The 15,213-nt window shown below is 40.1% G+C and overlaps 1 protein-coding gene across 1 annotated transcript in view; it reads left to right on the forward strand. All coding sequences in view use genetic code 11, as the record gives it.

Moving 5' to 3' along the window:
• Nucleotides 1-6,888: 6,888 nt before the first annotated feature.
• Nucleotides 6,889-15,213, forward strand: part of EGR_06364 (hypothetical protein) — a gene marked incomplete at both ends in the record, with an annotated part of 11,024 nt that continues 2,699 nt past the window's right edge. Inside the window, 2 exons of the mRNA XM_024495613.1 lie at nucleotides 6,889-7,278; nucleotides 11,917-12,618. Of these exons, the coding sequence (XP_024350011.1) occupies nucleotides 6,889-7,278; nucleotides 11,917-12,618 (1,092 nt within the window). The remainder of the gene's footprint in view (nucleotides 7,279-11,916; nucleotides 12,619-15,213) is intronic.

The following is a 15,213-nucleotide window of genomic DNA, read 5'->3' on the forward strand; positions in this document are numbered from 1 at the left end:
AATGGGCCTTCTTCATCACGGGTCAGTCAGAAGGTTGGCCAAGGATCAAAGCAAAAAATGAGGCAAATGCGTAAAAAGAGCGCTACGCAACCTAAACTCATCATCTGAGGCGTATGGGTGACGTCCAAGACTTCCCGCTTGAAGTCGATGGAAGACTAGCTCTTTCGTCACTCATGTCATAGACGGTCACATAAATTCGGGAAATCAAATAACGCCCCTCAGCTTCAGCTCACCTAATTTTTCGTAAAAAAGGATTTAAAAATTTGTTAAATGAAAAGTTAAGGCTATTTGAACCCTCGGAACACTAGCAATCATCTTCCATATCTGGGCTATTAATGAAATTGACGTCCAAAATCAAATAAACAAATGCTAGTCTGCATTTCTATGTTATTGTTTCTGCCAGACCAGCTTTTCATGTCTTAGTTTGATTATTGCGACACAGAATAGGTGAAGGAAGCGTGGGGAACCAGCAAGAGCGAATGACAGTTTTACAACCGAAATTGGCAGAGTGCCTCTAGAGGCGACAAAAGCGTGACTCGAAACTGCAGTAGTCATGACGTCCAGCCGTTCGAAGACCAAACATTTTGGTAAATGCTTCGTTGAATGTTCAGTGGCATCCACTACTGCTAGGATCGCAACAGCGGTCTTGGTGACTCGCAGCCCATTGTCGCGGCAACCTTTCCTTCGAGTTGTCAACTAGGATGCAAAATGTCTCATCTCTGCACTAAAACATAATGATTCTACGACAACCGGGAAAAAATGCGCTCAGGTACGCATGACCTTTAGACAAGGTGGCACAGTCTGGGTGACATGACCAGTGCGCCGAAAATAGCCTGGAGGTGTCGTCAAAGTCTTTCTGCTAAGGCTCCTTACACTTGGATTTACTAAAACAATAAAGGAGAAAAATAGATTTCAAACTCACTTTAAAATTGTGCCTACACCACTTCAATAGTCTTAAATTCCGTTTTTATTAAAGCTAAACTGGCGCTTGCACCATCTGCAAAATATTATTATTTTCCTAAAGAAATATGAGTATGCCATGAGGGCAAATTGCCGAGAAACATGAGAAACATTCTTGTTTTGTTTTAACTATTTTCAGGATGTGCGCGAGTTTTTGAAAGTGCGCATGCTTACTTAAAAGAAAAAAGGTATTGGAACGAAATTTAAAAGCATTGAAAGCTCTGCTCTTGCTAAAAACCCAAAAAAGACATTTTTTGTTTTATTTTTTATATTGAATAATTGCTCACTTAAATAAAGTAAAATAGGGGCAACTTTCCTATACTCAAAGCAAACAAGGGAGGCTCCTTGATTAATCTTATTTGTTCTTTCCTTTATTCTCAGGCAATAAGGCTACAAAAAAATAATATTTCACTTTTAGGTAATATTTATGAGTTGTCCTTTCAGAAAAAGTTGTTTTGTTTATTAGTTACCATTCATCATAAAAAAAGAAATATTTTTTTCTCTACATATCTTTTGATCACACGGCTTTGGTTCTAACCTTTTAACAGAACTACGGACAGGCGGAAGGGGACGTAAAAGATGAAGGAAATCTACACTCAGTACGTTTGAAAGCGGCTCCTCTTGTTGTTTTACATAGAAAGAGATCCACTTTCGTCTCTCTTACTAATTAGGCTATTTTCCACAGCGTTATGTCTGGGATGCAATGGCAACCTCTTCTCGCCACACCCTCCTCCCCCCTTCCATTTTACAAAGCCCCAATAATAAATAATTTTTTTTTTTTTGCACAGCCGTATGCTCTAGTGCGCCTTTCTGGAATGAATTTTATGCACCACATAAACATTTTGCCTGTGAATAGCCAAAGGGGTGAGTGTGAGGTTCGTCTGTTTGTACGGAAAAATCGGGAGGAAAAAGCAGACCACTACTGAAAGCATCCAAAGAGACAAAAAGTGATTACATCGCCAAGTGAGGCACAAACTTTTGTGAGTGAAGATAAAACGGCGTAGTTCTTGCCACTCCTTCAGACTCACCACTGACCCCGCCCTTACCGACCGTCGATGACATGATGTGATCAGGAAGGGAAGATAATCACCCATGGGAAAATTGTGGTCAGGAGGGATGCGGAGTTCGGGGATGAAGCACTATCTCCCTTCCCCCTCTGAATAAATTAAGTGAGTTATGGGATCATCTCACTTGATGGGATTGGCGGTGTCATGCAGTGGCAGATTTGAGATCTCGTGTAATTGCGCACAAAGACGAAAAAGAGGAAGATTGGACCTTTCTAATCGCTTTGGGGAATTTCCACAGTGCTGCAACCATGGGTGGAGACATGCCCGAACCACCAACGTAAGTGGAAGGAGAGTAAGCCGACCACCGAGAAATTGACACATATCCACGCATAATCTTCCAGACCTTTTTGCAAGTACTTGCCTCGAGTTCCACTAAAAAAATTGTCTAAACTAGAATTATATCTTTAACCGACTGTAAGCACTCATTTCGCCTCAATATATCTTCCCAAAGAATTATGTGTAGACCAATTGGTTTGTAAATAATTTATTCTTTTTTGTTTGGACTAAATTAGGTAATATGAGCTGAGGAAGGACTATTCCCTTCCTCCTACAGGTAGATTAATCTCCTGAGGAATTTAATGACTTCTACCAGGCTATGCCATTGCCACTAGCTCAGTACACCTGCCGTGAGGCCGTTAATTTCGTAGAAGAAGCAACCTGTTGCAGGAGGATGGTAGGATGATGTGTATCCCAGCTGCTCGATTGTATGTTTTCCTGGGTTCAAGAACATTTACATACAGGTGAAGACTAATTAACCAGGAGTTGATGATCAACCCTGTCAGTTCACTTGCCTGTAGTAGTGAGAGCAAAATGACGATTCATTAATCATTTGACCAACTAACTAGTCAACCAAAGGTGATGCGAGTCCGAGTTGGACGATTTAGATGGGACTTAATGAGTAGGCATAATTTAAGCAGCGACTCAGGGAGCTTTGAGTTTGGCAAAGGTTGAAAGACGAAAAAAGGTAAGTCTTTCATCTTCATCCGGGTAATACACACACACAGACTTGAGAAAGGCGAGGATTGTATTTTGCTTGCTAATGAGAGACGTGGGTAAAGCAAATTAAATTGACAGATTATGCTATCAATTTTGGCGTGACTTCATGACACTCTTTCCAAGTGATACAAAAATAAACCGATTGCCTCGATGCTTAGAATAAATACACACAAAAATTGACATTAAAACATTAGTCAATCATGCGATATTTGCCAGATGCCAAGTAATGGAAGCATTTCTAGCAGTAATACATTTCTTAAAACGTCATTGTTTTACTACCGTGCATTCACTAAAAGCCATAAAGGAACGTGTACTCAAGTTTCTGGATCTTTTAAAAAAGTTAAACTCGCGTAGTAAAGGCACCATCGCCGAATTACAATGGGCTGACAGGGAACCTTTCCAACTGCATACACTTAAAAAATCTCCGCAGGTAACACCTCGTTATCGCATCGAGCTCTAACACACAAAATTCCAAAATAACGTAATTTTTCCTGTAATGAATGAAAGAAACTCCAGATAATATTCTGCATTCTTTATGGGTAAGCTATTTGTTAAATTCGATGGTTTACAGATTTGAGCAGTTTTTTCTTGTTGACAAATCAGGATGAAGCTAAAACAACTCCGGTTTTCCAGAACGTTTCATTTCAATTTTACAAGTACCAAAGTTTTACGAATAATTCTAATTGCCAATGCAAATTAATACTTACAACAAACAGCAGGAAAAGTTTTTAAGATGTTGCTGGGAGGTTTTTCTTCTCAAGATCAATGATTACCAAACAAAAAAGGCAAGAAAATTATTTTTGTTTTAACCTTTCAATCACTGCTTTTCGGTCAGCAGGCTAAGCGTCGCCGCGCTTCTTCCAAGCTGCTTACCCGCTCTTTGGTAGGGTATGGTTAGCAAGTAAGTTTCTGCTAATCAAGTGATAAAAAGCCACTTTAAAAAAAAACTGCGAAAATTGATTTGTCTCCTAAACTAAAACCAGCTGTGCTGTCTCTCGGAGACATAGTTTTGAGAGAGGCGATTTTATCGCTTGATATGAAAGGTTGTAGATTTTTACTGTGCATTTTAAAAAGTCAACTTTGTAAGTGAAACTTTGCCATCAAAGAGAGGAGCTAATTGTTACACCATTACACGTTCATTAGAATTGTTTCAAAATAGATAGATCTAAATTATCTACTGCCCAACTAAATAAGCATACACACATAAAAATACTTTCGTCTCACTTTTTATCTGCTGTGAATAATGCGTGTGGTGGTCCTAAAGCATGTAACTGTGTTTTGAGTGGATTCTGACTATGTAACCGCTAGTGTTATGGTTTCCGCCAAGCGTTGCAGTAAAACGGTACGAAACAGGAAGTCACTTCATGTCCCATGTCATCCATAAAGGTAGAATAACGGGTTTCTAGAGCTTTAAATTTCAATTAAATTTGTTCCTTAGCATAAACAGTCTCAAGTCCGCATCCTTTAATTTAGCTCACCTAAAATGTTAGTGCATTTTAGAGGCTGGAGATATCTGCAACCTCCAAAAAACGTTTCCGTCCCATTTTTGTAAAAGTCTTCCTTCTTGAAACGTTTTAAAACACCTGAAATTCATGCTCTTTTTCAATCCTCATTTATTATTTATATAGCAATAGATACTCGAGAACAGGACCATTCGGCGTCTCATTCACCCAGTCAGCAGTCGAGAGCACCCCAGTTTACTCGCATGATACAGCTTAGACCATAAAAACAATTGCGTTGTTTTGATTAAATTCAATAATTTACAAAATTATGACAAATTTTGGCAGATAAGTGGGATTTGTCTTTTTTAAACCTCTTCACAATCACACATCGCAGGCTGAGAGAAAATGCAAAAGGCACAGCGACTCTCCCTTTTTGTATGTATTATAAAGCATCAGTCACCGATCCAAAAGTACGCATCGTCTCCTCGACTCCTTCATTCGTCTCATAAAGTGTCGGGTGAAATGATCGAGGCGCTGTAATTTGAGCTTAATAAGTGTAGCCCCATTTTCAAGGTTCTATTTCTTCCTTGTGCAGAAAATTGGCAGTAGAATAATATACTAGCCGGAAGTAGATTGTTAATAGTAAGGAAAAACCTAAAACTTAATATGTTAGGCTCAGAAAGCCTCTCCTTTACCAGACAATGAAGAATAACGCGCCTGGGGAAAACTAACATTTCAAGAATAACCTTCTGGAGGAAGGAAGGGAGTGTTAAGAAATTTCTTCATACCTACACCGACTGGAAGCGCTGAGGATGCAACATCAAGTGAAGTTGGTCGCACATTTCATGCTTTTAAGGATTGGAGGATATTTTGAAGTCAATCGGATTGGCCTAATTTTCCTGTTTACCCATCTGTGAGCCAAGTAACCAAGCCAACCTCTTAAAAGTTATTCCCCCGAATCATCCAATCATTACACATTCCACAATTCTGTGTCAAGTATAATGGATGGTGGACAAAACATTCATCGGCTGAAGGTAGTCAGTAATGACAACTTTAAAAGACTAGAATGTTTTGAAAACCTTTAATGTCACGAGGAGTATTAAACCAATGAAAATAATATTTTTTTTTCGCCTAAGAGGCAAGCAGTGCAAAAAACATCCTTATTCTGCAGACTTGCATCCCCTTCTCAGGAATAAGCTGATTTGAACGGACGTACTTTTAATTTTATGTAGGACTGATGATTTTTTGGCCCTCTAGTAATGATTTATTAACGCCGCCAGTTTCTTTTCAAAATAAAGTGTACGAGATCTGGTAGTTTAGAAAATGCAGAAAATGTTAGAAAGCCTTAACTACGTGTAAAAGGCGAAAGAGAGTGGAAAAATAAAGGCTTGGCAGCACATATACCACCAGCGTCACATATATGTGACGCCATAAATTTTTATCCAAATTATGTGAAACGTGCTCCACACCACTTACCAGTAAACATATATGTCTAATTTTACGCCGTAAACACTTTATTAGACGTTATAATCCATGAAGGAGGAAAAAAAAAAATACTGCCAGGTAAAGTGTTACTATAAATTACAAAATTTCGAATTTCAAATAGTTCAAAAAATTTAAAAATGTTCTAAAATACATTTAGTTGCTGGTGAAAAACTAAAAGAGTTAAAAGAAGTTTCAGTTAATTTAAGGAATCAAAAAATTCAAAGCTGGACAGGGAAATGGACGCATTTTTTGTCTTGCTTAACAAACGTCAGATCTTCAGCATAAGGATGACAAATTCCACTGATAAAGTGAGAAAATTTGTGTTTTGAGAGTGAGAGCTGTTTAAACCGGCATGAAAATGATAAAAGTCACGTGAAACCCTCCAGTGGATTCTCATTGGCTGATGGCAGATTTTGTTGCTGCCTTCCCATTGGTGAATGTGACCAATTGGCCAACTAAGCATTTGGGCAAAGGTGTGTACCTCTGTGTCATCTCGAACTGGTAAATTTCACCTTAATACGTAACATTAAAACAAGAGTTCATTCAGCCTCACCGATAAAATTGATACATTTTAAAGGCACTTGATCTCAACAATAAATTTTTCGGACAATTCACACCGCCCAATTTTTCCCCAGATAAAATGATCTAATGGGAGTTATAACTGGAGGAAAATAAAAAAAAGAGGAAAAATGGGAAGCTGCCATTCCTTTCTCACGCCTTTTCCACCAAATTATGTTTCTGTGACCTTCCGACCAACAGATGAATTGTGGATATGTCAGGGTCCCCCGCATTTCATTCACTTTCTTCGCTCCCTTATGAATCACATTTGGCCGCATTTAGACCACCATGAGAGGCATTGCAATGCACCAGAGAAACATCGCACCACTAGTGATGGACATCCGCATCCCCCTCTCCGGAACACGGTTTTTAGAATCCCCATGGAACCATTCACCCTTTCACCAATCCATCAATCTGCTGAGATGGCGGAGACCGCCTACCACTTTGCTATGATGATGGTAGCCTACCTCTACTCCATGGAATACAAGATGGTTGCAACAGGTCACTTTGTCCGTGGAACGGAGGCTAGCACCTGTCTCTTCCGAAGCCAAGTGGATAATCAACAGACGGATAGTCTACACCGACTGATGGGAGACTGTCAGACACGTCCGCCCAAGACTTCAAAAGTGCTCAATTTAAGGCGTTCAAGAGTGCTGGAGTTTAATCCTGCCAAACGGATGCTCGTTGTAGGTCTGGAGGGCTGGAATCGACTGTACTGTATGAATTTCACCCAAAAATTAGTCATACGATTGGTGGAGGAGCTGCAAAAGGTGGGGCAAAATTCTTTACTTGGAGATATTCAGAAGAAAAGTGCTAGAGAGTTAGACGTTAAAATTTGATTTAATCTCCTTTTTTAAAGTTGGACATCTAGTGGTCTCATTTGTTGAGCGGCGGTCTCTAGGGTAAAAATGTTGTCGACGTAATTAATTTATGTGGGAAGGTAGAAAATCACCTTTACTACCAATTTTGTTCGTTTTTGGATTTACCTGCCTAGGTTTGACCGTTTTTTTCCTACCGTAAGAAATAATTTGTGCGCCTTCTCGTGGGCCACGCCGCCGTTTATGTCTGTTTACCAGGAGTGGACAGAATCATTTCACACCTCCCATATTTTAGTTAAAAATAAAAGCCTTCTGTGTAATGTTGGAAAATACGTGGCATTGATTTCGTCATAAACCCAGGTCGGGCAAAGCAACCGCAAAACGAAAGCCAGGCCTTAACAGACTTGCCTACATAGCGCCTCCGCCGTCTTACAAATATTCGCATTAAGTCGTGCCGACTGACGTAGAAGAGGTCTGAAAGGCCTTCAACACAACTGAAGCGTCACGCAGTCAGGCGGAGTTACGGTCCAGGGAGATAAAAAGCTCCCTTTCAGCCTTCCAAAATCCCCTCATATTGTTAGCCAAGAAGTTAAAAGAAATATTAGGCAATTGCTTTCATTTTTTCCTCAACTTAGATGTGTCAGCAAATATTACGACTATTGAGAGTAGGTTCTAAAAACCAGTTATGAAAATATATCAACCTCAAACCATTTTAATTTGACTGGGAGTTTAAACTACCTTCATTGTTAGCCCACATAAACCCAGGTAATAGAGCACGAAAACCTTAATGTTTATTCAATCTTTGAAATTTGTATTAGGAGTGTAGAAATAAGTTAAAAGCTAAACATTTTTGCAAAATCTACCGCCGAAATGATAGTGTATTAAAATCTTTATTTGGAAAAGAACGCCTTCTTTTATGAAAGCCCTTTATTTATTTTAGTATAAAAATGATAGATAATTAATGTGCAGAGGAAGAAAATAGAAAGCTTTTAATTTTTCAACTTTTTCTTGCCCTTTGCCAAAGATAGTAATTATAATCTCCCCTATTGCGCTACACTATACTTAAAGCGGTAAATTTCGGAGTCCATTTAAAAAAGTCACCGAATTAAAGTAACTTTGGCCAGTTTCAAGGCATTCTGGTAAATCTACTTAGTAAAAATTGCCTTTTAGATGGATGATTTTGCCCCAGTGGTTACCTGACTTGATTGTCCCATCCTTAAAATAACTGCCAAACCATGAAATAGACCTTACAAATCTATTTTTACTCTTTGAATCATTCATAAATAAACATTTCAGTAGACAAGGGGGGTTAGATGGATATTCCCCTATATAAATCCATCGAGAATGCCAGCAACATATATCCCCCACCTCACACATCACCTGTCTTTCTGTGTCTTGTTAGGCTTCATTTTCCTAATAGATGTTTTAGAAAATTGTTCTAAAAATGATATTTAGATTTTTGCTTCATTTTAATTAATGGGTGATGCCTTAACAAAGAAAAAACCTCTCCCTCCTCGGCTTTTAGCAGAATTCTTTATGCATGAGGAATTATGCCAAAATGCTTAATCTAATGTACAGCTAAAGAATTGTGTGAAATTTGATTAGCGGATCACTTTTCCCTTTTTCTTCTCGTACTAAATTCTAGGACACCTTCTTAAATAACTTATGGAAGTAGGGTGTGGGATAGCACGCGAGACCATATAAGACGTGGGCCATGAGAGCGATCATTTTCTGTGCCAAACGCGGACGCAATTTACCCTCTCAGGCTGCCGTCAAAAAGTGTGTAGGACTGGAACAATCACGCTTGCCTTCTCTTAAGGTGCCGTGCAATTCTCCCTAGACTCAGCTACCTCTAGGCTGGTTTTTTTTTGTGTTGGAAGTAGACGGATCTCAGCATCACTTGGTCGGCCTTCATCAGGAAAGCAAATGAATTTTCAGTCCACCTTGCACACGTATACGCGCAGGGAGAGAAAGGGAGAGAGAAAACAGGCAGAAGAAGTGCGTGACTAAAAACTATGAAATGGGTAGTGAGTGGACGCCTAAGCATTGGCCATTTCATACCGCTCGAGTTTGTTAGTGAAAATGGTGAAGGGGAAACAGACTTATTATCTCCGCTATTTACCTGTCACTGTACACCATCTGTTCGCTCATTGGTTGGCATGACTATCTCCACGTAACTGATGTCATGTTAATCATACCTTTTTAAGCCCTTTATAATACTTGTTTTCCCGTCCGAGTAATTAAGAGACAGAGCCTCCAGGACGGATGTCAATCTTCATCGATGCGGCTGAGTTAGTCGGATGTACGGCAAGTGTGTACGTGACTGCTAGCTGTCTACCGGAGACACGGGTTGACGTCAATCTTTCCCATTTATCGTATTTTGGTCATTCCAGTTGGAAGTACTAACCACTCAGGGAAATTGAAAGCTAGTGCAAGTTTTGAGGCCTTCCAACCATGGAATTAGGCAGGGCCGAATTTTGAAAAAAAAAAGTGCTTTTTAGAAGCTTACAGACAACTGTTGGCTCTTCACCTTGCAGTAGCTCATCGCCTGATTTAATTCGTTTCTGGCCAGTGCGTTGCTCGACCACCACACCACAGCGTACATTTAAATGTCATGCATGAATCGGTGTCAGAGGTATCTGGAACCTTTAAACTGATATCGTCTACTAAAGGGGTGGGGGCGGGGTTGTGTTGGCAACACAGTACCGATAAATTATCGTGTCCATGTTTACTTTGCGTTGCCCTCAAACAATCGTATACCATGTTAACCAGTTGAGGTAGAAAAACTCCCATGAACTATCCTTTTTGACACAACGATGGTATGTTTTTCCCCGCCGGTATTCACCCATTGCCACTTCAGATCCCCTATCTGGTGATGCGGACTACTGTCCATACCCTCTTCCACCTTGTCCGTCAACTCCTCATCCAATGCTTGTCCACAGCATCACTGGTAGACCCAAATGGATGCGATGGAATAGCCCGACTGAATCATAACCCCCACCCCAGAATTTTGAAGAAAGAAGGGGGATAAAAGCTCTAAGAATAAATTAGCCTCTTTGGCCAAAGGGGAGGAGGAACTACTCCCTTTACCTTTCCTTGGGCAGTTTAAAACCTTCGTTTTACGTCATCGCGGTAAAAAAACCAGATAAAAATATATTTTTTGTTCAGTTACAAAAGAAGGTTTTAATTTTTTCCACCTTAGGATTAAGGCATTTTAACATTGACTACGCCATTTTTAGCTAATTTATTTACTAACGAATTAATTAATTACAACAAGCAGGAAATCGCTTGAGAGTGTGGAAAAAAAATCCCCCACCCTGCTGCAACCCATCTCCGGTGTGTTTCCTACCTTCTAGTCAATTTTGTTTTTCCACCTCTACATCACGTGCTGATCAAAAGAGTCCTCTACGCAGCTGCGTATTTTAAGCAAAATCAAAAATCCTTAGTAATTCTGCTTTGTAAGCCGCACGGCGGCCCTTTTCGCGTCTGGTGCCAGTCAGCGTCACCGCTTGCATGTGTTAAATAAAGTTCGGGCACCGAATATCGATCGGCTGCCTGATCGGTTCATTATTGGCCACGTGAATTTGCAACACGCGCCCAAATGGAAAACTGGACAAATGCTTTTACAGTTTGCCCTTTTTCCTACAACATTCGCAAACGATAAAATGAGACAAATATGTAAAACTTTATTTTTTAACATTCAGTCATAAATTATAAATAGTTTGTTTGATAGGTATTGATCGGCCTTGAATTCTTAGTAAATTTAAAATTTTAAAATTTTTGATTACTTGAACTCTCTAATTCCTTAAATTTTTCATTTTAAATATTGTTTATCGGTTATATCTGCAGTTTAGTTCGACAAACTTCATTTAAAATTTGTTATTAATCTTGTGAAAAATATAATGAATAATCCTTTATTTAAAACTCAGAAAATTAGACGATTGGCTAGGCTTGTATCTTTTTGTTCAGATGGCCAGCTAAGTTGGAAGTAAAGCGCTTTGTCTCAGTTATTCTTGAACGCTCCACTCTACGTCCACTATTGAGGTTTGAATGACCGCCCGCCTGTATGCCTGTTAGAGCATTAAAACAATAGTTCTACTATCTAGCCGTTGTGTTCCCCCGCCCTGATAAAATTAGTCCACTTGAACCATTCGCAACTTTTTAACAATCCCGAGACAGGAAGTTAGATGGTGAGAGGGACTTAGGGCCACCTATCCTGACAGGTGAAGAGATTCAAAGTCATTCGGGAGGTTGGACAGTGCTAAAATTGTAATTTATCCCTTTTCTGTCAACTACAAAAGGATTTGAAGAATACCTTAGGTGGAAGTTGCTTTAATAACTCTTGTACTGTAAGTAAACCGTAATTTTGACATTCCTATCAAACTCTCTAGCTCTGCTGTGTTTAGACTTGGTCTTAGGCCAATAATCCCACCCCCGTTAATATATTTCAAAAATTGGCCCTAAAATGTTTATTACCAAAGTTTTGAAGGCGATAAATTACCCTGGAAGTGGTCAAACCACAAAAACATGAGATTTTACTGAAAGTTGAAAACTAAGTTTATGCTCTTCCCTTTTCCTCCTTTGTTACAGCTGTGGCCACAACGAATTACGTTTCGCAGAATAAAAGACACCACCACTTCAGAAATGACCGACAAGAAGAAAGGACCTCCAGTGGATTCAGAGCCGGAGAAGTCCTCCTCCTTCCTGGTTGAATTTGAAGGCCACCCCTGGGACTCCTACAAGGAGTACTCCGATCTGACCCCTTATCTCATTCTGGCACTCCTCAAAGTGTTAGACTCTGCTGGTTTTGTCTTTGAATGTAGAGCTAATATTCGTGGACTGTTAGACACCCTCTTTTTCATCAAATCCGATGCTTCCACCACAGCCAGGCAGAATACTATCCGTGTGTGCTTCTCTCTGTGTCACCAAAACACCTTCCGTGTATACGGCGGAACTACTGCCTTTACCACTTGGATGACACAACTTCTTCAACAGTTGTGGCTTTCTGGTGTGGCTAGTGAAAAGCAAATCTCCTTTGTTCAACCTGATCATCAACAAGCGGAGGTGGGAGAGTCTGCAGAGAGTGGAGATGAACTTCACTTCACAGAGGTGAAGCTCAATGGTACACCATTTTGCATTCCCGAATGGAATAAGGACAACCTTTTGGCGGCTCAGTATATGATAGGACGATTAATTGGAGTGCTCTCCCTCATAGGATGGAAATTTACGGCTTTTCTGAACGTCTACAGCAGTCCATATGACAAGGGATTATTGGTGTTTGAAAGAGAACTTGTAAGTTCCCACGCTTAGAAAATGTTTTATTCTATAATTTAATAAAAAGGTGTCTTTTCTGGTAAAAAAATGGACAATTGCATTTGTGATTTAAAACGCACCACCTTAATCATGTGATGTCTACTTAAAACTATTTCAGTAGTTTGAAACAGAATAATTTGATAATTATATCTATTTAATTTATTTACTCAAGAATTTTGCAGTCGAAGTATAATCTCAAGATGAAAACAGAATCCCACGCATTCATTTGAAAGAGTGATATGAGACCTTTTTCCATAAGTAGTATGTGCATTTTTTAATCAAATCACGTCAAATAGAGACCAGTCCTGATAATAATTTTAACGGAAAAAAGAACTTCTAAGGAATGATTTGGGGTCGTCTGAAATGTCAGACAGATGTTTTACAGGTCAAATTAATTGTTTTTTATGACTGCCTCCCGCGATGGTGGTGGGCTGACACAATCCCTGTCAACCCTGTCATTGGTGTAATTATCTGTGTCTAATCCAGAGAAAAACTATAGTCGATTTTACCGGTCATTAGGACTATTGAAAAGTTGTTTTGTTTTTTACAACCACTTTTAAGACTGCTAATGCAGCAGATTGGTTTATCCGTCTTAAGCTCTGATCCCGGATAGACTTGAACAGACCTATACACCTTAAATATAATAGCTTTTAAATGTTACTCAATTTCTCCACCTTACTTTAGACAAACGAGCCTTTGAGGTAGACAGCTAATAACCACAGGCTTTATTTATTGATTTTAAAAAGATTTTTCCCCATTTTTACTTTGTTATTTAAGTTAACGTCTTATTTTTATGGCCCATTGGATTACTTTGGTCCGTGGCTCTTAAAGGCAACTCTTTGTGGAGAAGTGGTTTATTGCTGTTGTAGAAGGTGACTGGGACACTAAAGACATGGCCTGAGGGTCAGGTAGGATGACAGAATTACAGAGTACACAGAGATTATAGGGGTTGTGTAGTTAAATGCGCATAAAAACCACTGCCAGGTCACCGCATAACCCCTTCCCCTTCTTTTTTGGAGTATCCTTTCCCACCCTTTTTCACCACGGCTTTGGCATAATGAAGAGACACAGAAAAGTGGAGAATATGCAGCAGACCTGTTTGAAAGTCCCTGAACATCACATCTTTTTTGCATGCTCGAACTGTATCAGTGAAGAATTCATTCAGATTGCAGGGCTACGGCATTGACGATATCCAAATGTTGGCATAGCCCGTAGGTCCTAGGCCTCTCGTATTCTCAAGCTACTCCACAAACCATCTAGGGGCCGCGTTATACCAACCCTTCTCTACTGCTGGTCCCACCCCTCACCCCATTTCCCTCTCCCTCTCCCCATATGGATGCGGAAGATTGGTTGGTAGAAGGTGATACATGAATACGCAGTGTGTTGCTGCCTCAGGGACCAATAGTGTCTCCTCGGCCATGCGATTGATTCAGTCCGCCCGCTTGTTGCAATAAAGGTGCATTCAAACAAATTGGTGCCAAGAGGGCTTCCTCCCCCCAATGTTTGTCTTATGGTACCAGCTGTGATCTGAGTGGTGTTGTGTGTACCTCTCTTGCAACCAGCCAATCACATTAGAGTTATTCCTCAACTGACCGGGGTCAATCACCACTGTCAGTTGATGCACCTCGGCGAATCACCTTGGAAGCATATATTGGAGAGGAATCAGTAGAGAAGGGTCTCACTACTTTATCACCAAAGACAAAGGTCTGGAAAGTGATACATACTGCATGATGGCTTTGGGAAATTTCCCTACTAGGATTATCACTAATGCGTAGAAGGACTGTTGGAATTTTATCCAAAGATGGTATCCCATGAGAGTGTAGTCGGTATTACGTCAGGCTCCCTCAACTTTCGGCTTTCTCTCCACTTAAGCATGTAGTTTATTAAACCTGGCCGGATGCATTCCATGCCGCTCCTGGATGAACATTTCCGGAAATTCTGTGGCCTCTGATGGACTGGCTTAATGGCTACAGTAAGGTGGCAGAAGACCATGACATTATTTTCACACCTCCCTGCCAAGATATTCCACACGTTTTGGTACCTTATTCTCTCTTCTCCACATCTACGCGCAGATAACTGGTGTCTTGGAAATCTTGGAGCTTATTCTTCCACTGTGGTCGTTGGCAGTCTTTATAGAAGTCAAGAAAAAAAAAGAACCAGGTAGAACATGCATTGATGGCCTTTCAAGGTTGGGTGAAGGGTGATTTCGAAGGTTTGATAGATTACGTTAAGGTCGCAACTTCAATTCACGGAATCATTCATCCAAATTGTGCGGTTACCACATACGACAGGTTAACAGCAATGCGGAAAATTGGTGCTTGACACATGGAAATCCAGGTTCACGAGAGTCATCGACTGTGGTGATGGACTGAGCACGGGCCCTATCAAAACTAGTACCGATGTGCCGAGGCTAGTCTGTCATGGAGTTGAGTGAATAAGAGTAAAAATGCTGTACTTATGTCAAAAAGTTCTATGGATATGCGAATCCACTCGCTTTGTATCCATCCAAACTGTAACCAAATATAAATCCGCCCGGTATCAATCCATCCTGTATCCATCCTGTATCCATCCTGT

The sequence above is a fragment of the Echinococcus granulosus genome (assembly GCF_000524195.1).
Source record: "Echinococcus granulosus chromosome Unknown EG_S00055, whole genome shotgun sequence".
Classification (NCBI taxonomy): Eukaryota; Metazoa; Platyhelminthes; class Cestoda; order Cyclophyllidea; family Taeniidae; genus Echinococcus; species Echinococcus granulosus.